At 30.1% G+C, this 27,152-nt stretch overlaps 5 protein-coding genes and 1 pseudogene across 6 annotated transcripts; 4 read left to right on the plus strand and 2 right to left on the minus strand.

The window, feature by feature from the left end:
- Positions 1–1,597: 1,597 nt before the first annotated feature.
- On the plus strand, positions 1,598–1,958 carry LOC146884492 (non-specific lipid-transfer protein A pseudogene; annotated as a pseudogene).
- Positions 1,959–6,291: 4,333 nt separating this feature from the next.
- On the plus strand, positions 6,292–14,296 carry LOC114193126 (uridine kinase-like protein 3). The gene is made up of 15 exons (XM_028082829.2): positions 6,292–6,449; positions 7,171–7,331; positions 8,222–8,313; positions 9,993–10,062; positions 10,629–10,747; positions 11,079–11,175; positions 11,569–11,648; positions 11,962–12,156; positions 12,267–12,350; positions 12,444–12,504; positions 12,997–13,057; positions 13,250–13,343; positions 13,420–13,492; positions 13,691–13,773; positions 13,868–14,296. Exons 2-15 carry the CDS (start codon positions 7,181–7,183, stop codon positions 14,039–14,041), a joined length of 1,434 nt encoding a protein of 477 aa, XP_027938630.1. The 5' UTR covers positions 6,292–6,449; positions 7,171–7,180; the 3' UTR covers positions 14,042–14,296.
- Positions 14,297–15,784: 1,488 nt separating this feature from the next.
- On the plus strand, positions 15,785–18,029 carry LOC114195199 (fructose-bisphosphate aldolase, cytoplasmic isozyme 1). Of its 2 annotated transcripts, none has more exons than XM_028085590.2 (3): positions 15,785–16,007; positions 16,245–16,927; positions 17,448–18,029. In XM_028085590.2, exons 1-3 carry the CDS (start codon positions 15,980–15,982, stop codon positions 17,808–17,810), a joined length of 1,074 nt encoding a protein of 357 aa, XP_027941391.1. In that variant the 5' UTR covers positions 15,785–15,979; the 3' UTR covers positions 17,811–18,029. The 2 variants fall into 2 exon arrangements, with proteins under 2 accessions (XP_027941391.1, XP_085521948.1); XM_085665822.1 differs by lacking the exon at positions 15,785–16,007 and adding an exon at positions 16,069–16,093.
- Positions 18,030–18,360: 331 nt separating this feature from the next.
- Positions 18,361–19,731, minus strand: LOC114195200 (uncharacterized protein At1g08160-like). The gene has a single exon (XM_028085591.2). It carries the CDS (start codon positions 19,553–19,555, stop codon positions 18,860–18,862), a length of 696 nt encoding a protein of 231 aa, XP_027941392.1. The 5' UTR covers positions 19,556–19,731; the 3' UTR covers positions 18,361–18,859.
- Positions 19,732–21,678: 1,947 nt separating this feature from the next.
- LOC114192987 (heavy metal-associated isoprenylated plant protein 47-like) lies at positions 21,679–22,606 on the plus strand. The gene is made up of 3 exons (XM_028082672.2): positions 21,679–21,858; positions 21,941–22,019; positions 22,283–22,606. Exons 1-3 carry the CDS (start codon positions 21,853–21,855, stop codon positions 22,564–22,566), a joined length of 369 nt encoding a protein of 122 aa, XP_027938473.1. The 5' UTR covers positions 21,679–21,852; the 3' UTR covers positions 22,567–22,606.
- A 2,964-nt stretch (positions 22,607–25,570) lies between these two features.
- On the minus strand, positions 25,571–26,197 carry LOC114193838 (uncharacterized). Its single transcript, XM_028083784.2, has one exon. The coding sequence runs from the start codon at positions 25,943–25,945 to the stop codon at positions 25,745–25,747; it is 201 nt and encodes a 66-aa protein (XP_027939585.1). The 5' UTR covers positions 25,946–26,197; the 3' UTR covers positions 25,571–25,744.
- Positions 26,198–27,152: the final 955 nt, after the last annotated feature.

Below are 27,152 nucleotides of genomic sequence, written 5' to 3' on the forward strand. Positions count from 1 at the left end.
TTACTTCATTCCATGTATCCAAATGTATGGAGTCCTTTCTTTAGATTTATATTTTTGTTATTACATTGGTTTATAACTTTCTAACCATAACTAATTTTTTTATTTAAGGTCGTCATTCCAATCCTTGTTTTTTCTTTATTATTTTAAACATTGTTCACTTGTAATTCAAAGAAATATATAAAAAATGACCAAAATGAAGTGAAAGAAACTTTTTTTTATTCGGTGACCTAGGATAAAAGAAATTTAACTATATATTCTATTATTATTATTTTATATATTCTATTATTATTATTGTATAAGCTTCATATTTGTTTTGTTTTGGTTTTGGTTGTTTATAAATTATTAATAAAAGAAAAATCACATATATTTATAATTATTATATTTTGTGATCTTTTGAAAATTACATCCTCAGTTTTGTTGGCAAATTATTTCAAAAAGGTTAACTTTTTTTATATTCTTTTATTTAATTATATTTTAAATAAAATTTTCTTAAAAATTTGTTTAACTTCACTTGAAAAATCGTAATTTTATTTTAAAGGAACCATCTTTTTGTCTTATGATATTTCTTTGATAATCTATAATAATAATAAATAGTAATAAAGAGGACTTCCTTGTGTCCACATTTCATAATACCAATTTTACCCTTTATAATATAATTATTTATTATTTTTTAAAATTAATGGTTTTTTTGACCTATTTTCTATAAAATTGTTTATCTTATTTTTTTTTATTCATCAACAATTAACTTTTCTACTTATTTCACTTTATTTTTAACGTTTCACTTCATTTTTAATAAATATAAATTTATTTTATATATTAACTTAATAACATTACATTATTTTGCTAAGATACTATCATTCATATTTAAAAAATACGTATACACAGATGCGATAGCGCTTGTGTGTACGCTAGTGTATATAATAAGTTTCTCAAGTAGATCTACCTGACCTTAAATTAAGAACTGGGATACTAACAATATATTTGAAATAAGAAGTCAATTAAATACAAGAGATCTTGGTACTATTTTTAACTAAAAGTTTTAAAAAGTAATATATTTTTTTTAAAACTCATTTGTCTCATAAAACAATATTAAAAACAATCATTTATTTATTTTTTCTTTATATGTGTAATTTAGTCATTAATGTAAGATTATTACCTAAATTTGGATGAAGGATTGTATGAAATTTTAATTATCTAGTATTGGTTGTGTGTCACCTCTAAATTTTTGTTATCGTAATTTTATTTTAAAGAAACCATCTTTTATATAAAAAAAGATTATCTTATAATATCTTTTAGATAATATATATGGTAAGTTTGTTAAGTAGATGTACCTGAACGTATGAGTTAAGAATTGAGATACTGAAAATAAATTTGAAATCATAAGTCACTTACATATAAGAGATTTTAGTACTATTTTTAATCAAAAGGTATAAGAAGTAATAAATTTATTAATTTTTTTCTTTATATTTTTTATTTTTCTTTTAAAAAATGAACAATACTATCGTAAAGAGAGCTTATAACACTATAAATATAACATACTTCAGCGTGTTCCATCATCCAAATCAAAACAACAGTGAATCATTGAGATAAAGCACACTGTGAGAATGAAGAGAGTGTCTACATCAGTTTTTTGTTTGGCAATTGTGTTACTCCTCACAGTTGCAGCCATGAAACCAGTGAATGGATTCAGTTGTGTGCAAGCAAAACTCTCATTGCTCACATGCTTACCTTTTCTCACCACAAATCAAGAGAGTCTGTCAAGTGCTTGTTGTAATGCGGTGAGGAATGTGAGAGCTTCAGCACCTACAAAATCTGAACTTCGTGAGGCATGTGATTGTCTTAAGTCAACCGCCAATGAAACTCCTAACCTAAACAAAGACAAAGTTGTTCAACTTCCTAAATTATGTAACGTTGATGTGGGTTTTCCCATCTCCAAAGACATCGATTGTAGCACGTAAGAATTATTTTTTATATATATTTTTATTAATTTATACATACTCGTATCTCTCCTTCATTTATATATATTTGTTCACATTTTTTTTGTCAGGATCTCTTTGTGAGCAAGAGTTTAAGGATGAAATGAGACATTGAAAACTGCTAGATTATGCTTGGAACTTCCTTTCTTTTTCATGAGAAAAATAAGATTGTGTACTCAACTCGTGTAGAATTGGCTTTTGTATTAAAAATAATTATTACTGAATAGATATATCGATTAATAGTATTTTTTTTTTTAAGTTTGAGATATCTATCCAAACAAAATAATCAAAACTATAAACAATAAATTTATTAATTAAGTTTTTGTTAAGTATTACTGTGAATTTTAATAGCTAGGCTGAAAGTTTAAAATTCATTAATCATTAGTTGTTATTTGAAATTTTATTAATATATAAAAATTCAAAATATGATACCAAATTTATGATAAAAATATATTTTATGAAAGATGTGAAATCAGCTGATGAAGATGTTATTAGGTTACATCATACATGATTATGAAAGAAGAAGAAAAAAATCTTAAATCAAATTAGTTAGTAAATAAATGTGATAGGCTATCTTAATCAATAACAAAAGATGAGTATACCCGTAAAATAAGAATCCACTAACATGTTTTTAGAAATTTTCAAGGATCAATTTTCTTTTTTTCTGTAACTATTAAAATATATTATGTTTTGTCTTAATAATTTATACATCCGATCTAAACATATAGCATATATAAAAAGAATGCTTAAAAAATAAAAAAATAATAATACTTCATATGAATAACTTTATTTTAACCAAATTTATTGAATTAAAAATATATTTACTTTTACTTCTCTCTTTATTGTTTTTACTATTTTATATGTATTTCTTTAGATTATAAAAAGAACAGTGTTTAAAATAATATAAAATAAAACGAAGTAAGATAAACATTACAAAAATTTAAATAAATATATCGTAAGCTAGTATATTTAAAAAGAATAAGACTTATAAATAGTTTAACCTAACATTTTCATAAAATGAAAATTCACTTCACTTCTTTATATTTATTTAGATTTTTTTTTAATATTTGATATAGTTTATATATATATATATATAATATTATTAAATTATAATAATATACTTTCCTAATATAACCATCAAACCAACTACCTTTTCTATTTCTACATAAGTAAACTTTTAAAATAAAGTTTGTTCTTTATTTTTATTCTTTTACTTTTCAACTTTTAAAATGTGAAACCTTTTTTAGTTTCACTCGTATTTCATTTGTTACTATAAGTTCAAAATTGTTTGAAAATACTACAAAAAAGGTAATAAATAACTTATGTATAATATTAAAAATGAAATAATGAAATGTGTTTTAAATTTTGGTAAAATAGCCTTAAACCACTACTTATATAAAAACCGACGTAGATAATGCGATCCGGATTTCAAAACATGATTTAATAAAATTTATTATGTTTACAATTATTGGCTTATACAATAATTGAATAACTTTTATTCAGTACCTAATTAAAACAGAAGAAAACACTCTTTTCGATTTCAACAATTTCGATTTTCAAGGAATGAATGAGTGCAGCATGAGTGGGTCCAGTGATGTCTCTGTTGGGACCCAACAAGGAACCACATGATCAATATTATTTATCTTAATTTATACACTTTTTTACACACTATTAATTAATTACAAATATCATTTTAAAAAATTAATACAAACCCAATTCATCATTAATTATAATATTCATTATGTTGTGAGTATGTGTATAATATACCATTTACTCTCACTCTCATATGATTAATAAATGTAATGTAGGTAAAAATTAAAGAATAAGAGAGGAGGAGGAGGGAGAAAAAATAATACAGATGATAAAGTAAAGTATTTCATTTTTATATATTTTTATTCGTTATTGTTTAGCGTTGTTATTGTTTAACCTGTTAGATTCTAAGTGATGTAAAATTGATTAAAATTTATTTTTTAAGGTAAAATCAATATATATTTAATTTTCAAAATTAATTAAAATTCACAATAATTCTTGTTTATGCGTTAAATAATTAATTCTAATTAATTCTTCGACGCTTATCAAACATCATAATTGTTTCTATTTTATATATTTATTGTTTTGAAGATAATTTATGGAAACTAAGAAAGTATAAAAGTGAAAATTACCAACAATAAAGATAATTTACTAATAAATTTGACCTCAAAATAGTCAAAGCTAAAAATGAGAAATGTAAAATCATTTTATTGATAAAATTTACAAAAAAAAATATCCATCAATAATAACAATTCTAAATTACCTATAATTTTGACTTACAAAATTTATCGATAAATATTTAATGATTGATATTTTTATTGATAATTTAAATTATAATTTATCGATGAATTTATTTTTATTGATAATTTTTTTATGATAATTGCATAATTTATTGTATAACGAAGTTTTGTCATGTTTTTTTTTTTTTAAATCAAAATTTTATGTAATGACATGACAGCTATATCTAACTTAAGCTTATCCAAAAAATAATGTTGTTTCCTTATTTAAATTAAAAAATGAAATAAAAGATATAACATGTATACGAAAAATAAATAATTATTTTTACATGTATAATACTTCTTTTACTTACATATAATTTACATTCATATAAAATTAAATAAAAGTATTTATGTCATTTGAATATTTATCTCAAATGAAAGTAAATTTTTTTACTATATTGTCTTGGACACTAGATGAAACTACAAATATTTGTACAAATTATATAATATTAAACACTAATATTCTTTATTTATAGAATGTTAAACCATGTTAAGACATACTAATATCCGAATTAAATCATCAAGTATTAAGCAAAACTTCAATTTTTACCATACTCTTACGATCACAACTAAATATTAAATTTAACCGTCACATGCATTTGATTATAAGCCACATGCAATTCAAAATATTATGTCCTACACAAAATAAAGAAAAAAACAAACTTACCCACTTATTAAATGCGATTATCTATTTCAATTAGATGAATGAGTACAATTCTTTGCTATGATAAATATTGTGATTTTTGATATTTTAAAAGATAAAAGATAAGGATTAGAATTCTAAATATAAAGTAGAATAAAGTTTAAAAAACTAAATTCTAAAGAATAATGATTTTTGAAAAATAAAATTTTATTTATAATCTTGAATATTAATTAATTAATTAATTGAAAATCATCTTTTAAAAATATTATTATTCTTAGACTATTTTTCAATTCGTTCCAAATTATATAATATTTTTTAACATAAGACAGACCATACTGTTTATTATATAAAATATATTTTTTTTTGCAAACAATTTACATTATTTTTATAAAATTTAAAAACAAAACAAATCTATTATAACATTTGAAAAAAACCAAACATTAACCTGAAAATAAACGTGTACATTTAAAAAATTAATCTGAGGAGTTTTTTTTTTTCAAAAATTAATTTTAAAAATATATACTTATGGGAGTGAAAAATAAATTTGGTATTAGAAAATAATTGTAAAATGGGAGTGGTGAATGAAAGTTGTAGAAGGAAGGTTGGTAGAGACATGAGATTCAGTGCCGAATGAAATTTGACGCTAAAAATTTCGGTGACAGCACAACGCCTAATACTCGTGTTGTGGGGTCCTCATTTTAGAGACTTTTCTTCGCTTACTCAACTCTACACAACACAGACCCACTAACCAACCACACTCTCCTGTCTCATCCCAATTCTTCTACGTAACACATTTTTCAAAAATATATTAATTTAATAATTAATAGTATTTTGATTACTAAATTATGTCATCTTTTAAGTAATTTTTAAATATTAAAAATAAAAAAATATAAAATTAATTAAAAAATAATACTTAAATTATAAAAAAAAATTGTCAAAATTTAGCAGTAAAAAAATTATTTTACTGATTAATATGTCAATCATTACCTTACATCAGCACCTCGTTTAATTACGTTATTGCATCGCATCACAATCATCAAAACCTAATCACACATTAATAGGATCTATTAAGCATTTATTAACCACAGGGATTTAGAGAATGCCCGACAAAACAAAATTGCACTGTTATCAAGGAAAAACAAAAATGCAATGAATTTTAATATTTAATATTTTCAATAGCATTCATGAAAATATTTAATGGAATAAATATTTTCTCTTTAAAATTTAATTACATATCCAAATTTTGATTTCTTGAAATGGAGTAAAAGGAACAAGGTATTTTTTGTTGTTATTTTCGATTTAATTTGAAGTGGAGCCGAAATCAAGATTTCTTTATCTCTTTCTGTTTATGGTTTCAATCGACGTCACTATATATACAAACAGCACGATAAAAAAGGTGAAAAGGCAGCGCCAGAGAGAGTGCACCACCGTATGCTGCTGCTATATATTCATTTCCCCTTTCTTTCGTTTTTCTTTCACTCCGTTCCTCTTTCGTCTTCCTACAATTCTTTCACTTCAAAGGTACGTTTCACCTTTCACTATTTCACTATTTCGATCCTCTCCGCATTTCGTTTCTTCTTTTGTCTGGATCTGGATTTCTTCACTCAGAAAAACTGCATTAATCCATTAATGGCTGCGCTCTCTCGCTTCATACTACAATGGCTGCGTTTTTAATTTATCTGTTTTCTGGTTTGGTTGCACGCAAATGTATATAAACCTTGAAACCTCTCTGTCTCTCTCTTTGGCTGGAGTGTTGTTACGTGCACCGCATGGTGATGGAATCATGTTCTTTTTTGTCCATCGGATCGGATGGAAGCGTCTGATGATGTTGATGATGTCTGTCTTGAATAGTTATTATTTATTTGATAGATCATGCCATGGACAGAACGAATTTTCACAATACTTGTTTATACTTCTTTTGTCCTTTAGTTCAGTTCTTGAATATATAATAACGCTTTTCTGATTATTTATATGTATAACGCTTTAGGAAGTGGCAATTGTTAAGATTCTTGGATTCTTGTATGGTGTACTGAAATCATCTTTTAGAAGGTTTGAATGAACTTCATCTGGATGGGTGAATCCAGATTAAGCATTACTGTTAATGTGAAATGGCTGTCTTTGATTGATCCAATCAGCCCAGATACATTGGAAAACTGTAAAAACTATTATTGTTATTATTATTATTATTACTCATATTCTTCTGTCTTTTATTGAGTCTTTGTTTGACGTTTTATTTTTCTAGGTCTTTGTCCATGGGAACTAAGTCAGCTGTGGATTTAATGGAGTCTTCATCTGAGGTTCACTTTTCTGGAGTGTACATGGATGGTATAGATCAAAGAAACGCTGGCACAGAGCAACCGACTACTTCTGCAACCGACATGAATAAACAACCATTCGTGATAGGTTTGTTTTTTCATGGCAACCCACCTATGCGGTCATAAAATCACATTTTTGTCTATTTGTGTCATGGAAGTCAAAGTGGGCACTTCTTGTATTAACTTTGTCTTTTTTCTTGGCCCTCATCTATTGTACAATAGTATACTAAGTATACTAAGTATACTAAGGATCTGGTTGCTATAAACTGAGGTTCCAGACTCCATGTGTGAATTCTGCTGTTTTGTTAAGGCAGAGGAATATCACCAGTATTCCTTTTCCTCCAGCATTAGCAAATGATTCCAGTGAGCCATTAGCTTTTGTGGTCAAGTGGAGAACAACATTACCTTTGAAGACATTATTCTTCAATACAATTTTCTTGAAACAGAAGTTTATCTGATTGTGAAAGATAAACTACCACCAACTCAGAATTCATATTGGTTGTTAGAACATGAAATCAGAGTCGTCATACTTGAGAAAACTTAAAAATTCACATCAAATGAAAATACTTCCCTTTATGTTAATTTCTAAAAATTTTACTTTTGATTTATACATAAACTAATTTTAGTCTTATTTATTTTTCCTCTCTAGTAATTATTTGTGGAAAAATTGATCCAAAATGAACAGACTCTAGGTTCTTGCACCATTTCTCCTGATTATTCCTGGTACTTTGTCATTCTACAGTTTTGAAACTGGGGCTACCTCACACACCTAACCCCTAATCATATAAATTAGAGCTTCAGGCAAACTGGCTTAGTTAATATTGAAATTTTATTTGTTTCAAAGTTAGAAGCAGAAGCTTTGAAAATAAGATCTTGACAGCTATGGATGTCTCATTTTCACATCTTAGCAATTTTTATTAGGTTTCTATGATTCTAATTCCTTTTCTATTTACTTTTTTTCGATTGTGCATGTGATAGGTGTTGCTGGTGGAGCAGCCTCTGGTAAGACATCAGTTTGTGATATGATTATTCAGCAGCTTCATGACCAACGAGTTGTACTTGTTAATCAGGTATTTATAATATACAAAATACTAAGAGTCCATTGCATTTTGAATTCGAGCAGAAGAATAAATAAGAAGAAAATAGAAATGGATGAGATAAATGATAGAGATAAAAAAGACACAATAAAAGATATGGAAAAAATGGAGTGAATTTTTTTATATATACTTAGTGGTGATTAGATTGATAATTTATAAGTATTTAAGTATGTGACTCAAACATATTTACGGAAAACAGCCAGTAGTTTTCAGTTTATGCTTCAGGGATTATAACTTGTTAGCACCGTGTATCCTCCTATATTTGAATTCCCTTAGTATTTTGTTCGGTCATATTGTCCCAGTGATATCCCAAAATCTTTTGAATAGATTGTTTTGTTGATCTTTGTTCTGTACTATTTTCAATTGAATATTGACATTATGTTGGGCACCAGTATTGTGTTGTTCACCACCTCTTTTGTCATGAACACGTATACTTTTCTCCCTCAATTTCCCAAACAATATCAATGATTTTCTCACCAACAGAAGTCACATTGGAATAGACCTTGTTTAGTTGACAAAAGTTAAAAGTTCTTCGGATATGTTTTCTAACATTTTTTACAGTTACGGCCTCTCCAATGTAGGTGCTCTTCTGTCATTATAAATGTCTTGTTTTTTGGGTGTTGCCAAGCAATTTTCATGGGTTGCAAACAAAGCTTACTTGGTATATAAAGCAATAGTGCTTTCTACTTTTTAATAGAGTCTAATTAATTTCATAATATTGAATATTAGTATATATATGTTTTAATAAAAGGTAATTTACTTTTATTTATCATTTAATATAATTTATATTTTCATAATATACTTCTTAACGTTTTTTTAAGTTGTGATTAATTTAAAATTCATTTTATAGTTAGAATTATTAGTAGACATTATTTTTTTTCATTATTATAAAAAGTAAATAATAGACATTAGTATATATATAATTGTTTTCTGTGTTTTCTCCATTTTAAATTTTGAAATAAAAATTTATGTAAGTAAAAATCATTATATATTTTTTATTCTAACAAATGACATAAAAATATTATAAATTAAAGTGAATATCAATAATATAATATTAAAGAACGGTCAAATTTTGGGTCATTTTAGGAAAATTTATTGACTTGGCGGATTGGGAAAAACATTATTGAATTGCTTACGGTAAGAAAAATGAATAAACAGAATTAATTTCATACTAATTAAGAAAGTCAGTTAATATCGTTCAATTTTATTACTCTCAATTAATATATATATATATATATATATATATATATATATATATATATATATATTAAAATACACTATTGGAATTTGATATAATAAATAAAAGCAATTCAATGAAAATAGAATAGCCATAAAAAGAATGGTGTTTCAGGAATATTAAATAGGACTAATTATTTAGATTTGTTTGCATTTAAATTTCCTACATCAACTTTTTTCTGATATTTGAATTTAAATGAAGTATAAAATATTTATTATGACAACTCACGTGAGTTGCTTGAATGATGATCTTAACCTTTTTAGTTATTTATTTATTCATATATTCTACTTTTGCTTTTGTATTTTGGTCTTTTTACGTTTTTGAGGTTTCGTGTTTAAGAATTAGGATCGATGAGTTTTATTGCACTCGTGGTGGAATGCCAAGAGGAATAAATGAATTACTTATTTTACAACAGGATTCATTTTACCATAATTTGTCCGAGGCGGAACTTATAAGAGTACAAGATTACAACTTTGACCATCCTGGTAAGTTCAATTGTAACTCCTTATTAATTAGTGATTTGCTCTTTACATTAAGACATTATAAAGGGCCTGGTCTTACAGTTCCCTATAGATATTTAAATTTCTACCAGAACAAATCCATTTCATTTAGTGGGTACAAACTTCATCTTTCTTACTCTCAAAATACTTCAGGATATTAACATTTGAAAGATTTACGTCATAATTTACCTCAAAATTAAGTGATTTGAACTTAAAGTTTTAACGAAGTTTCAGAGCTAGAATATTCTCGAATTTAGCCTATAGATGAGCATGGTTGGTGCAACCGCTGCAAATTCATGTCACAGTGTTACTAAATGTATTATGTGCATCATGAGCATTCTAAAGGTTGAACAAAAGTTCATATAATACTAGACTTGAGTACCTAGGGAGCATAATTATTAGCTGAGCCCACTTCGTAATGGTAAATATAATACACCTAATAACTGATAAGATAGCAAATTTAAAAGCGTTTATCTTTTTTATATATGTAAATGATGGTCCTTGGACTTTATAGCTACTTTATTTCTAATTCATGTTTTTGATATCATCAGAAGCTTTTGATACTGAGCATTTGCTACGTGTTATGGACAAGTTGAAGCGTGGCCAAGCAGTAGATATTCCGAAGTATGATTTTAAGGGTTACAAAAGTGGTGTTTTTCCAGCGAGACGGGTATCTCATATTTTCCACTTTTTATTAATAACTTTTACGCCACGATCTTGGAATGCTTAACAAAACAGGCTAAGACTGATATAGTTCACTACTTTTAGTTTTTGTATCATGATAAAGAATTGTTATTTTATTTGTATAGATCAAGCAAAAATATATTAGGATGACATGACAGCGATTTTCTTATTTGAATTTGAATAGTTTGGTTACTAATGATTGCCAAATCGTGCAGTATATATGCTTCTTGTGCAGTTTTATTATTTCCAGCAGAGTGAAATTTATATGCATTTTTTTTCCACACTTCCATTTTATGTTGGTTTAATGTGTTTTGCAGGTAAACCTGGCGGATGTTATTATTTTGGAAGGTATCCTTGTTTTCCATGATCCACGAGTACGGGCATTGATGAATATGAAGATATTTGTCGACACAGGTCCTTTATTATTTTATTTCCATTATGTTTATAGCGTACTGTATTCTATTATTGTGTTTCCTGTGGCTTTGATATTTCTTACTTTTTGTAGGTTCTGTTATCATACTCATTCCTTTTAGTCTGGAGGGCTTAAATTTCTCCCTTCCTAATTCACTTTGTGATATAGGAGAGTGGATATTCTTCGCATTATCTAAAATTGTTCATGTCCTTCTCACGTGCTAATTGACACTATCTTTGCCTCCCCCACCCATTTTATACCGGTTTCCATTTTTATCAACGATTGCATTTGTCTTCTTTCTGGCTATTTTACAGGCATGCATACTTTTATATTTTATGTATTTGTTGCAATACGAAGTTATGCTGTCATTTAACATTATGAAATGTTCAGTGCAGATGCTGATATTCGCTTGGCGAGAAGAATTAAACGGGATACTGCTGACAATGCTCGTGATATTGGAGCTGTGCTCGATCAGGTAGCTACTCTCCAGCCACACCAATTGCGCTTCCATTTTCATACTTTGATTGTCTTTTGTTTTTTTTGTTTTGCTTTTGCCTTCGTGTTTCTTACATTCACTGCATTTCAAGACTTGGATATGCTATTTTAGTTCATGTTGCTGACAGACTGTTATGCAATTTCATTGATTAGAAAACTTGTAATTACTCTGTTTTGTGAACTTCAATCTTTAATGATCTGTTTTTTTGGTTTTGTTAATAAAGCAGGCTATTATATTCCCTTTTTAGTTTACTGTATATTGTTAGTTACTGATTCTTGTATACTTGATACAGTATTCTAAATTTGTGAAGCCGGCTTTTGATGACTTTATTCTTCCCACCAAGAAGTATGCCGATATCATTATACCCCGTGGAGGAGATAATCATGTAGCTATCGATTTGATTGTACAGCATATCCGCATGAAGCTTGGGCAGCATGACTTGTGTAAAATATACCCTAGCTTATATGTCATTCAGTCTACTTTTCAGGTATCCCTTATCTTTTGTTGAATTTTTTCAATCATCCCTATATGGCTAGAGATCCAAATTTTGATTTTGCTACTGGAGGCTGAATAATCAGGATAATTGCTTCGATGCAGATACGGGGTATGCATACCCTGATTCGGGATTCTCAAACAACGAAACATGACTTTGTATTTTATTCTGACCGTTTGATTCGTTTGGTATGTAAAGGGGGTTCATTTGCTGCTTTTAATTTCAGTGGTGACATGACATTTTCTTTAAGCATTAATGATGAAATTTTCTCACTTGAAAAGGTTGTAGAACATGGCCTAGGGCATCTTCCATTTACGGAAAAGCAAGTAATCACTCCAACTGGTATGCTGTTCTTTTTCAATCATAATTTTCTTGGCTAGTATTATATGGACCTCTAATGATGCATTATTCTCTTCTCATTTTACTTGAAAGTGCGGTTGGTGATGTGCCTGTTGGGTATATTTGGTTTCTAAATTCTTTCTGTATCATGTCACAAAAGTTAGGAGGAACATGGACTACATGTTTCTAGCCTTGTTTTAGAAATGTCTAACTTATGTTGGACCTCTTGGAAGTGCTAGATATCATTTCTGCAGTCTGAATTCCGAGTCCAGTAGATACTTCATAGAATGGGAACCAAAGGGGGTATCGTGCATTGTACGGTTGAGAGACATGTTCTGCTCATGATGTTAATTGCCGCAATTGCCATACTAAAAATGATAAGCTTTCGTGGCTGCTTCTTAGTTGACATTCTCCTTCGAACATTCAAAATGTAGAACTAGTTTGTTTCATGTCTTACTTTTTTATGGTTTCAATTTATACTGTCTTTTAATGCAGGATCGGTTTACAGTGGTGTGGATTTCTGTAAGAGGTTGTGTGGTGTCTCCATCATCCGGAGGTATTGTTTTAGTGTAGATTTTTTTTTTCTACGAATATCTGTCATCCTTGCTATAGAGTATTGACTAAAATATGTTCTTTCCTATTCCTTTGTTTGATTTGTTCCTATGATGATAATGTAATTTTAGATAAATAAGAAATAATTGCTTAGAAAAGAAACTGTCTTTAAATTTGATATACGATCCAATCTCAGTGGCGAGAGTATGGAAAATGCTTTACGAGCATGCTGCAAAGGCATCAAAATTGGGAAAATTCTTATTCACAGAGAAGGTGACAATGGTCAACAGGTTCGTCATCTGTGTGCTTGGTTATATATGCGTCTTCATTTCAGGGTCACTAACTGATCCTTTGATTATTGAGCAGTTAATATATGAGAAGTTGCCAAAGGATATCTCAGATAGACATGTATTGCTTTTGGATCCTATCTTAGGCACAGGTTTGCATTCTCATCATGTTTTTCTTTTTCTTTTATTTTTTTATGGTGGTTTTTATGTCCTAGGTTGAATATTTTACATTGTGTAAATAAGTATATGAAAAGTCAGCAATCAGCTGCGACTTATTAAGTCAAGTAACAAACAGTTAGCATAATAAGGATATTATTGATTTTTCATTTTGAAAAACATTTCATCTTTAGGTAATTCGGCTGTTCAAGCAATTTCTCTACTTTTAAAGAAGGGTGTACCAGAGTTCAACATTATATTTCTCAATCTGATATCAGTAAGTTCTTAATGTTTGTGGTTCCTCAATATATCACTATATCTTCCCATAATTTTGTAGATAATGATTTACATATATGCTCTCATATTGTCAGGCACCTCAAGGTGTTCATGTGGTCTGCAAAAGCTTCCCAAAAATAAAGATCGTGACATCTGATATTGAAATTGGTTTGAATGAAGATTTCCGTGTCATACCTGGCATGGGTGAGTTTGGGGATCGGTATTTTGGAACAGATGATGACCAGCAGGTGCTGCTCCCTTCACACTAGTTATACTCGGTCACTCTGTTGGTTTCGATGTATTAAATCACTCTGTTCTAAATCAATTTTGATCACAATCCTTTAGTTTTTACAATCAGACACTTAGAATATTCCAATGCATTTTTTTTACCATTTACTGTTATTCCAGAATTTTGTTTGAGTTTATTCTTTGTCGGGTACTGGCTTGTCAAAATTCATGTTTATGGAATTCAGGGATTTGTACTTTTATATATGCATAAATGAATGTATAAGCTCTTAGTGTAATTTTGTTCCAGTTATACAGTATCTTGAATCCCCTATGTGCAGTATAGAGAGTGTAAATTGCATATGAAGATGCAGCTTGAGGACAGAGAAAAAACAAATTAAAAATCCAAAATGTGGCCGAAACATTCATTTTCTGCAAACAATTTACCTATTAAAAAAAATGAAATATGTTAAAATGAATTATTTGAATAGTTAGAATGTAAAGTGGTGAAGGAGTAATGTGATATGGGAATAAAATATAAAAGGTGGAGGATACGAATAAAAAACAAGAACAATGTTAAAGTCGGGATTTGACCTTAATTCAAGAAAAATGGAAATATAGTTTTTTTGTTGGTAGAGAAACTCTACAAGGCTTTTCTAAGTTCTTTTTATACTCTCTTCGCATTTCTTTTATCTTCTATCCGAGCTTTTCCGTGCCTTTAAAAACAAACAGGGTGTAAGAGTTAATTTGATTACAAGATTATGGAGCATATTCTAGTATTTACAAGTAAGTATCTAGATATTCTAGGATATTTTATATTTCAGAATTTTGTATGTTTTTTTAACACTACATAATAGCGGTTGTGCTAGGCAATTCTTTTAGGGTTAATTATAATTAACTAATAATTAGTCATACATCATGAAAATTACATCTGCAGAAATAAAATAAAACGAAATAGTATAACACTCTAACTAAAGCGAAATAAAAAGAGAATCAATTTTTAAAAATTAAACAAGAAATCTAGTGATAGGAAATTCCTGTTATATTTATCACTTTATTTCAAATTCTAAATCAATCTTCATATTCCTTAAACAACAATTTAGATTTTAGTATCGAGAATAACAACCCTGATTATTTAAACTATTATTGTAATATTTTATAATTGCCCAATTAAATGATATCCTAGACATGACCTTGAATTAATTATGATGAAACCGACAACGTTAGCACAGATAACAATTTACACGATTGGATGATAAAACAATCTTCCCATTTTTTTGCTAAGAAATCAGGAGAAAAAGGGAATGCCTTAAAAATTATAAAAAATGTCAGTTAAAATGCAACTATTTTGAGTGGAAAGAAATAATAGGACGAAAAAAATGAGATGCAATGATTAAGAAAAGAAATTAAAAATAAAACAAAAAATATAAAATCATTATCAAGAGTTATAATATATATTTATTTTCCTTTAGAATGAATATATATATATATATATATATATATATATATATATATGTGTGTGTGTGTGTACAATTTCTTTGGGGAGAAGCCAAAGCCACCCCCACCAATACATGCAACTGTGCCCTGTTTGTATGTAATATATATATATATATATATATATATATATATATATATATATATATATATATATATATATATATATATATATATATATATATATATATGTAGGTATGGATTGATATGATGTGATATATGAGAAGAGAGGATGAGGGATGAGAGAGTTTTCCTGAAAATATCCATTGCCACTTGGGCAAATGAAGGATCACTCGTTTCTTTATCCAAGAGTGATAACCTTCGTTAGGCTAATCACGGGACACGTGGTTCTCTTGCATGGCTTCCGTAGATACCACTTGGTATATTCCCTCCACACTTTTATCTATATAGCTTTCTTCTTCCCTATACTCAGTTTTCATGCTGTCATCCGTTATCTCTTTCCCGCCATTTTCAAAGCTTAATTAACCATGTCTGCCTTTGTTGGAAAGTATGCAGGTATACATTTACATCTTATCCACACTACACACACTTCAACTAAAACTTAAACAACTTAACAAGTGCATGGATTGACATGTATAAAGGTATCAAGTGACTAGTGTCAAATTATGTTATCAAGATTTCATGTCTAAGGAGTTTCACCAACTTCATGCAACTTTGGTTGAAGAAGTTAGCTCCTTCAACTTTCATGCAATGTTTTGTATGTTAAAAATTAACTCTTTATATGAATTGTAGATGAGCTTATCAAGAATGCCAAGTACATAGCCACACCTGGGAAGGGTATCTTGGCAGCAGATGAGAGCACTGGCACCATCGGAAAGCGTTTAGCCAGCATTAATGTTGAGAACATTGAAGCTAACCGCCAAGCCCTTCGAGAGCTTCTCTTCACCTCACCAAATGCTCTCCAATACCTCTCTGGTGTGATCCTCTTTGAGGAAACCCTTTACCAGAAAACCACCGATGGGAAGCCTTTTGTTGAGGTTCTTGAAGAGAACAATGTGATCCCAGGCATCAAAGTGGACAAGGGTGTTGTTGAGTTGGCCGGCACAAACGGTGAAACCACCACACAGGGCTTTGACTCTCTCGGAGCTCGGTGCCAGCAGTACTACAAGGCCGGTGCACGCTTTGCAAAGTGGCGTGCAGTTCTCAAAATTGGCCCCACTGAGCCCTCTGAGCTTTCCATCCAGCAGAATGCACAGGGCTTGGCACGCTATGCCATCATCTGCCAGGAGAATGGCCTTGTGCCCATTGTTGAGCCTGAGATTCTCACCGATGGACCTCATGACATAGCCAAATGTGCTGCTGTTACTGAAACTGTTCTTGCTGCTGTTTACAAGGCTCTCAATGATCAGCATGTTCTTCTCGAAGGAACTCTTCTCAAGCCCAACATGGTCACTCCAGGCTCTGATAGCCCAAAGGTAACTAATACTTTCAAAATGATACCTGACATTACTTGCTTGCTGAACAACCTTCTCTAGGAAAATCACTCACAGTGTGAAGACCAGTTCAGTAGTTATAAGAAGTGGAACTTAAGTCTAATTCAACCTTACAAAACTAGTTTGTAAGAGTGTGAGATTAAACATTAATGAGTGATCTAATAACGAGTGATACGATAGATCCAACAAAGAACAAATCTCGCTATGATAGGTTCAAACTTATGGTTCTGATACCATATTAAGAGATGGAAGCTTAACTCAACCTTACAAAACTGGCTTGTAAGACGAGATTTGCACCCACTTATATACTATAAACTTGTCTTATCTCTAGTCTTTATGGGATCTCCTACGGCTACCAAGTAAAGCTATTTATGAATTTTGGCTTGTTTAGTAATATTTTACTAAGCTATCTGGTTGTATTGGAGTGTGTTCTTTTCCTACCGGTCCTTTGCACCAAAAGAATATAGTTACTTGGAAGAGAATTTCATTTGTGTGCATGCAGGTAACACCTGAGGTGATTGCTGAGCACACAGTTCAAGCACTCCGCAGGACTGTTCCAGCTGCGGTGCCAGGGATTGTGTTCCTTTCTGGTGGACAAAGTGAAGAAGAAGCCACCCTCAACCTCAATGCAATGAACAAGTTGGAGGTGTTGAAGCCATGGACTCTCTCATTCTCATTTGGGAGGGCACTGCAACAAAGCACACTCAAGACATGGGGTGGAAAGGAAGAGAATATTACCAAAGCTCAAGAAGCATTCCTTGCAAGATGCAAGGCCAATTCTGAGGCAACTCTGGGAAAGTATGGTGGTGGAAGCAAAGCTGGGTTGGCTTCTGAGAGTTTGTATGAGAAGAACTACAAGTATTAGGCTTCCAAGAGTGTGTTTGTTTCTCTGTTTAATCTCTGTTTAATTTTCAATCCATGGTTTTTGATTCAGTCACGTTGAGGTACATAGGAAAACGTGAGAATTGAGAAACAAACACTGTAAATGGACTTGAGAACTGATCTGGGGTGGGGGCATTCTGGCATATATATATGATACAGTCTAAGCATTTGCTTCTGATTAACATGTTTATTTTTTGGGTTACATATTTTACAAATATCAGTTTACTTTATAGGAGCTAAATTTATCAGTTACCATTGTATCTCCAAGTTAATTACTGTCAGCAGCACCTATTTTAAACTAATACTAATGATAATGATTACTTAGCTTTGCAGAACTCAGGTAATTAATTAATTACCTCAAAATCTGCAGTGGTGTTAACCAGAAACACACGCAATTTTTTTTTTGTGTAGTCACTGATAATTGAAGGATATTCTGATTCTGCTATGTGCTGTAAAGGCCTTAAAGACATTATTTTGGGATGTGCTTAAACTATGGTAAATGTCTGCTATGAATATTCTGCATTAAGACATGATTTTGGCATATAAAGCGCACCACAATAAATTATGTATTATTTTGAAATCCTAGTTGATACCACGTCAATGATCAACCTCTGACAAGTTCTTTTCTGCTTTTAACATCTTTGCTTTAAGTATCTTACACAATCAAAAGGCATTCCAATTAGTGCAGCTGACACGACACAATTAAGGAAGCAAAAGAAAACAAAACCAGAAAGTTAATTCAACTCCTGCTTTCCGGAAAAGAAAACTACTCAAAGATAAATTTTAAATTCATCCTCTACATATTTCTGGTGTGGAAGGGCTTCAACACCCTCCACCCAAGTCTCTATCTACAAATGAAAACAATAAAATATCAATTAAAATCAAATGCTATCCTCTGATCTTCTCTTTCTTCATGGCTCACAAAAATCATATCACTGTTTTCAACACTGGTATTTACCATTACCTATACCTCCAAATAAAGTAGAAACCAGAAAGTAATGAACAAGAACAAAAAAATTCTACCATGTTGCCTCATCTTGATCTGCTTGTTATGCATTGTCTTGCCACTAGAATACCAGTTGGAGGACTAGTCATCTCTATCTGGCATATGGTATTCAGCCAGTAAGATAAATGGATAAGGCCAATATTGAACCTCACTTTAAAAGTTCCTCTTGCATTGTAATTGATCCTGTTATTTTCCACTTGCCTCTGAAGTTTCACACCAACATCTTGAGGCAAGAACACTAAGCTTGATATCAGGTTCACTGATTGCAACCTGGTTTCCCTTGGCTTCTGAGTAAAAGGCTTTACTTTCTGTGATGATACCAGTCTTTCCGAGTAGAAAAGCTCAATATTCAAGGACTCAAACCTCACCCCAATTCTTCTGTTAGGATTGGAGAAATTTGCAACGAGAGTGAACTCACCATTGAGGTACTGTGGTGAGTCGAAGTAGACTACATTGAGGCTTGCATTGGGAATGTCAAAAGTGGGATTTTTTGGCTTCATTGCAAGGTAGAGGATCAGTGTTGCAATTCCAAAGAAGATGAGTAGGAGGCTGAATATTAAGCACAGTATTGCAGCACACCATATGATTGGTTTGGTCCTTTGAAGTCGAGGTTGCCCAAGAATTGGTCTTGTGCTGGCAAGGGAATTTGATGATTCTGATCGCAGAGAGTGTTGAATCCTTGGTTGTTTTGGTGAGCCAAGTTCATCAACAGAAGGTAGCATGTTTGAATTGGTGCAGTGGTAAAATAGGCCAATGGAAGTGAATGAGGGAGAGAAAGAAGTGATATGTTTATTTATTGTAAATGGGGTGATGGATCAATGGAAGTGAAGAGGAAAAGAAGCTTTTGAAGTTGAGCTATGGTGCAGTGGGGACAATGTGTTTCTTTGGTATTGGAAAAAGGTGACATAGTTGAACTAAAGTTGGACCACATTGGTGTTTTAATCTTTAATTTTCATGCTTTTTGGTATGCAGCAAAGTTTGAGAAGGTCCTAAAGAGTGACTTCCACAGAGGCCAAACTTTGTAGATTGCTTATTCTCTAAGGTTTCAACCTTTGCATGGCTTAGACTTGGTCAAATATGCATGTGTAAGTTTGATTAAATATTAAGAAATAGATTTTAAATCTAACTCAATCTTATAAAACTGGTTTATAGAAAGAGAGGTTCACATCTACCACTTATATGATCGGATAATAATCTCATAGCAGATGACACGATAGACTTAACAAATAATAAATTTTTCGATGACAAGTGTTATAATAGATCCAACAAATAATAAATCTTGCTAGATAAGTTCTAAATCATGATTCTGATATTATGTTAATAAGTGGATTATTCGCTGTGGGATCTGTGAGGGCTTGAATTATGCGTGTACAGAAGTTATAGTATGGTTTTGTCCCTTGATATCAGACTTAGTACAATGCTGCGTTGGATGTTTAGGCACTAAGAAAGCAAGGCTGGTAGAAAGTGAGGGCAGCCAGAAAAGGTTCATGTTTCATTGAAACCAATGATTCAATCTCAATCAATCATGTTGGATAGTGTTCCTGCATTGCTGAGTTTTGTGCATAGTCTCAATCACAAATGGTTTGAATTACCTACAACAATTGCTCATGGTTTTGTTCATGTGTAAAAGGCAACACATTTTTTTTTTCTTTTATGTGAGTGAAAATGGATAAAAAATCCGCGAGTAATTATGTTAAGTGTATAGGTATAGAGAACGATCCAAGTATGAGTCAAAGTTTCACATTGGATAGAATAGACAAAATTAAACACTATATAAGAATAAAGGTCCATAATATCATTGTCCTAAGATTTTGGGATAAAACACTATATAATATTTAACTTTATCTATCTTATCCAATAAAACACTTTTCCAACAGTTTTCCACTTTAAAGCAAGAGGAGAGAGTTAAACGTTTATTCTACAACGCATTTCATGTATTTAGAAAGTTTGTTTCAGAAAATTCATTTTGGAATACTCGTTCTACAAGATACTATATATTAGGAAAATTTATTCTGAAAATTTTGTTCAAAAAGCTTGTTCCGAAATATAAAACACATTCCAGAAAATTTATTCTGAAAATTCTGTTTAATAAATCTAATAATTCCAAAAATTTTGTTTCGGAATTCTTGGTCTAGAAATTCCAGAAAACTTTTTCTGAAAGATTTATGGAACAAGCAATCTCTGGAAGTTACTTTTACGAAGGTAAATGCCGTTTTGAAAATTAGAGGTGCGGTTAGAAATTAAGGGGATAGCGAAAGAAAAACCCCAAATTCCAAACCTAATTTTAGTTGGTCCTAATCCAAATGTTATAAACTCTATATGGGCTAAAGTAAAGTGCTATATATCCATGTTTGAAATTAGGACCTCTTTATTTATTTATTGTTTTTAAAAAATAAAGAAATTAGGTATTCACATCGCACTAATTACGGTCTTGTCCCAGTATACCATGACAAAGAATTACCAAAATAAATCAAGACCAGAAAAAAGAGAAAAGAAGGACAAAATATTCTATTGATTAAAAATATTGAAAACAAGAAGAAAAATCAAAATCTCCTTACTATTTAACGTTTTTTATTTTCTTTTTGTCCGTTGAATGTTCTTTGGTGTAAAATGATTGGGCCTTCAAACGTTCAGAGATGCAGCAAAATCTGAAGTGAATATATATATATATATATATATATATATATATATATATATATATATATATATATATATATATATATATATATATATATATATATATATATAAAGCATGAATTGACCAAAAACTAATAAACACATTGATTAATCTTGAGTGAAGACTTGTACACATAGTGATTCTTATGTTCATACATACTTAGTCTAGCGTAATGTTCCATTTACCATAAGTCAACTAATAAACACAAAGAGTGTAATAGGGAGAGAGACCAAAAAACTTGTATAAAATGCCAAGACTCGACGCCACAAATTAAGCACAAAAACGAAGTTAAAATAGGTTTTCTTTCCTCAAACAACCCCTGAATCTGAATCATTTTTGAGAATGAAGGTAAGATCTTGCTTGAATAATTAATGCATTGACCTAACGTTAGTATATATTATCTACTTTGATTAGTTTTTCACTGATGCAGCAAAAGATAGTTATAAGGGTGTCAATGGACTGCGACAAATGCAGAAGAAAAGCCTTCAGAATCGCGGTAGATGCAAATGGTACATTTCTTTTCTTATTCTATTAAAAAATCTCTAGTTTTTTAGTCATAAAAATATCGTAATCATCGAAAAATTGTAGTTTTATGTATACATGACATTCGTCTTACACATATAATTTATTTGACATCATTTTTAACTCAAAATCTTAAAATTTTAAGACAACAAGATTATGAATTTTTCATCTTATATAATGTTTAATTTTAATGTGGAACTTTGACTCACACTTGTATTATTCTGGAAAATGTTTCGAATATTTGATGCAGGTGTGAGTTCAGTAGCTTTGGAAGGGGATAATAAAATGACAGTGACCGGAGAAAGAGTGGATTCAGTGTCCTTGGGTAGGGCGTTGAGGAAGAAATTGGGGCATGCCGTGATCGAGAGTGTGGAAGAAGTGAAAGACAAAAAGGAGAAAAAAAAGAAAGAGAAAGAAGAAGAAGAAGATGAAGAAAACGATGAAATCCTATTACCATGGTATTCATATGCACCGTATCCCCCAGCTGTTGCATGTGTTCATCATGAATATGATAGTGGCTGCACTGTTATGTGACCATTGTTATAATATATATTTTAGTTTTTTCTTCTTTCAATTCCTGCACTTCACCTAAACTCTTAATCTTAATGTGTTAGTTTATGATTTGTTAGTATAAAAGTTATAAGTTAAGTATCTAAACAGTGTAAACAACGACATACAATCACAAACATAAAAACTTATGATATTAATTAAAGGTATCTTTTATTTACTCATACTATAACTTTTTCTAATTAATATTATAACAATACTTTAAAAATTAAAGTTCATTATTTAGTTTTTTCCTCTTTGTCTATATCTCTTAATTAAAAAGGTACACAAATTATAATTTTTTCTTCGTGTGCTTCACCTTCATCTTCATCCACCCTATTCTTCATTGTACCAGCAACCAATCTCTACAAAATCATATTCACCACCCCGTTTCTCTTCGATCAGCTATGGTGTCACCTTATTATAATTCAAACTTAGACATCAATTTTTTATTTTTTAAACTTTCAATATATGTCGAAGGGTATAAACAAAATTTATAACATTAACATAAATTATTATATTATAAAAGTGCATTAGAAAATAAAAAGAAATTATATAACAATCATCAAAACAAAATTTTACATAATAAAAATAAATAATAAATAAAAATGTAAAAGGAAAAATAAAATGGTTTGATATATCATTGAATAAAATCACACAAAAATTAAAAAAATGTATAATTAAAAATAGCATAAAAAGCACCTTGTAAAACAAAAAAACTTTTCATATATCAAAATAATTGAATGGTCGAGAGGTAATCAAAGTTGTTTTAAAACAAAAATTTATCATCAAAATTCAGAATTAAACTTTTTCATGTGAACAAAAATAATTCATAAATAAAATTATTAAGAAGGGGTAAAAATTATCAAATGTGAAACCTAAATTAAATTTTATTATACAGAAATTGATAAAAATTATTTGAATATAATCATACGAAAACAAATAAATTGTAATCAAGGTTGTAGGTTGTGATAAAAGGAAAAAATATTTTAAAGTTTGTGTAAATTTTGTAAATATAGAACAAAACAAATAATTAGAGGAGTGAATGAAGAATATATATATATAACTTGAAGTGTGGATTTTTCTCTATAACACATATTTTCGTAAAGAATAATATAATTTCCAAAATAACCTATCACTGTCCATGTGTTAACTATTGACTATAAAACTAATTGACAATAAAACTAAAGAGTCAATCGCCAATAGAATTAAAAAAGAAAACGAATCTTTTTTATTAGGTATTATGATTGATAACTCATTCTTCTCTTCGGTCAATTTTTTGTCCGTTTGGAACAATCAAAAGGAGCAACAAACAAAGGAGAACGGGTCGTTTCGTTTGTTACAACTTACAAGCCATGGAATGCGACCAAAATAAAATAGTTTTCAAATTAATTTGAATAATAAAAAATAATAAGTAAATTAATTATAATACTTTATTTTAAGAGTCTATAGGTTATAAACTATAAATTGTATGAATTAAATTTTAATTTATAACTTATGTAATTCTATTTACTTTTATTTGTTATATTTTATTACAATTTTTATTATTCTTGATTTTGGTTTACTTATTATCATTTATTTCAATTTTATAAGATTTCCGAACTACAGAACATATATCATACCTTTCAGAATGAGCTCTATGGAAGAAACTTTCCAACACGTGTTTTCCCAAACAAATGAAATTAATTCTAAAACGAGCTCTTAAAAATAAGTATTTTCTAGAATAAACTCTTTCTCTTCTTTTTCTTTTTCTCAAACAGTGCAATGAAAAATGGAGATTCAATGAGAGAGAATATTTTAATCTTTTTCTTATTAGTATGAGATAAACTTAGTAATAATGGGTGCAGGTAGAAAAAGCCCAAAACTTAATGGAATTGGGCTTAGTAGAATGGGCTGAAGCAATCCGCTAAAGGGTATTGTTTCCTGCACCTCCATTAATTTCTTCCTTCATCCCATCCTCAATGTGAATTTCCAATAATTTCTTCCTTCATCCCGTCATCGATGTGAAGTTCCAATAATATCATTATGGCTTCTAGTTTATAAGTATGAAATAAACTCAATTTTTTCCTTTTAAATTGAGTTTTTTCATGTGGTTACCAAATTCAACTATCAAACAACTGAATTAGAGTAGAATTGGTATATTTTTAGTATCAATATTCAAAATTCCTTTACTCTTTTTTTTTATCTTCTTCAAGTACCCTATTGCTTAATCAGTATTTTGGGTTCTTTTGAAGCAATAAATCAATCCATTCAGCTAGTTTACTTCAACTATATAATATAATATACCTTTATCTTCAAGTTTTACACAAGAAAATTATACACCATCTTCACCAGAATTAACTGCATTTAGTTTCATTCCAGACTTAGAAAACAGTGATGCCAACAAGAAACACCAAATATTCATATTCTGGTGGCAGAAAGCACATCAGTGATTGATTATCAAGTACGAGTGAATGGTGCAAATGATTAATCAAAGATGAGAAACACGCAAAGAACGAATATTTGGTGACAAGCCATGAAAGGAAACCATCACAACTTAAACCCACTTTTACGCAAAGAGTATATCCACAAACCTCTTCATCTTACTCATTTCACTTTCATCATTCCCTACCCTTTTTCCCCCATTGATTTTGAAAATCCTCACCCTCACCTAATAACAGTGACGCGCATGGTGGTTTAAATAAAATTCACATAAATATCAAACTTTTTAACTTCAAATTTCTGCATTCACCCCTTTGAGGTATCATCAATTTGATGTTTGACCAATATGATAATCTCGAAATTCAAGAAAAAGAAAAACCTCTTGGAGTCAAAATAACTATACCCCAAGAAAAATAATTAGAAAATCAAAGCATTGAGCTTTTCTTAAAATAATCAAAGATAATTCAATGGCTTTTTTTTCTTCTACATACGCTATAAAATAGACACGAATTTATCGAGATGGTTTCCAGAAACGGAACAGAATGAGGTAATTATAGAAATAGTAACAGCATTGTAAGCATTGTAACCAAGACAGGTGATTATTAAATCAAACATGAATTCCCGATAAGGAGGTACTTACAATCCAAATATCAACCCTAGCGAAAACTAATTTATAAAAAAGAAAAAAAAAACCAACAAATCCACAGAAATTAACAAGAACGAAACAGAATAAGGGAAGGATGAACTAGAACAATGGCGGTGGTGCATAACCGATGAAGGGCCTTCCTGCGGCGGCTCCGCCGCCGCAAGAATCGCAGTAACTGACAGTGTCTTTGATCTTGTGGAATCCATGCTTGAAGACTCCGAACCCAAAGAGCATGCCGATGGTGATGACCACAACAATCAAGCAAATGCAGAGCATGCACACTCTTCCCCCACAACACATCTTTCAGCAGTGATGTGATCCGAAAAACAAACGAAAGTTTCAGTCTTTTTGTTCTGGGAATTTTGGATCTGAGAAATTCGGATGCAAAATTCGGTTGGGGAGAATTGCGAAGAAAATGCGGAATTTAAAAGAAAAGGGGAACAGGGAGAGGAAGCAGGTGAGAGAAGAAGAAGAAGAAAGAAGGAAGAGATGCCAACGTTGGTGTCTCTGTCACGAGTTGAAGACGTTTTGAAGCTTTGTTCGCTTATAAGAAAAGCTATCTAATCCATTACCAACAAGATACCCTTTTAACAAAAAATTAAAACAAAAAAAGAAAAGAAAAAATTCTTTTTCTAAACTTTTTCGATGCAACACATCATAGCAGTAAAACAGATCATTAGGAGAATGCTATTAATTAGCGAGATATTTTTATATAAAAGTCAATTATTTAACCTGCTATTAATTTAGGTTTATTTGAGAAGCGTTATTTATAGAGAGTAAAATTAAAATTATTGTTTTTTTTAATATTTAAATATTTGTAAGTGAAATCATGGGCATTTAAAAAAATAAAATAAAAAATTGGGTTTTGATCGAAAGCGTGAAGGTATTGTTGTGAAGTTTGATGTGAAATGTGGATGATGCGTAAAAGAAGAGTGGTGCAGTGGTTGAATCTATTGGACCCTAAATGTTAATCCTGAAAGATACTACTTACTTAATCGTCAATTAATTAGCCAAAATAAATTTTCTTACATTTTTTATTTGCATCCCAGGCCCGAAAAACACGGGCTTGTTTAGTCCAACGAGCAATCTGGAGATGGCTTTTTTTTTTTGCACCCCCATTATTACTAACCGCAATCATACTAAATCTCAGAATAAATAAATGCACAAAAACCCTAAAATCGTTTTGGTGGAGGAATCAATGAAAATTTCAATTTAATATCCATAATGAACCTGTTAACACCATATTTTACCCGAAATGCTTTTATTCATTGTAACATCACTGCCATTGTCGTCACTACAATGATTGTTATAGAGGAAGAAGGAAAATGCGTTCTGAAAAAACTCATTCGTAAAGCTCATTTTAAAGTGCATTTCATGTGTTCTGTAAAATTTCTGGAAAACTCGATTTGGAAATTGTTCCAAAATTATCACATATGTTTTAGAATTTTTGTTATAAATAGTTCATTCCAAAATGTATGTCACATGTTATGGGAAACTTGTTCCTAAA

The sequence above is a fragment of the Vigna unguiculata genome, chromosome 8 (assembly GCF_037176805.1).
Source record: "Vigna unguiculata cultivar grain cowpea cultivar isolate G323 ecotype 2 chromosome 8, ASM3717680v1, whole genome shotgun sequence".
Taxonomy (NCBI): domain Eukaryota; kingdom Viridiplantae; phylum Streptophyta; class Magnoliopsida; order Fabales; family Fabaceae; genus Vigna; species Vigna unguiculata.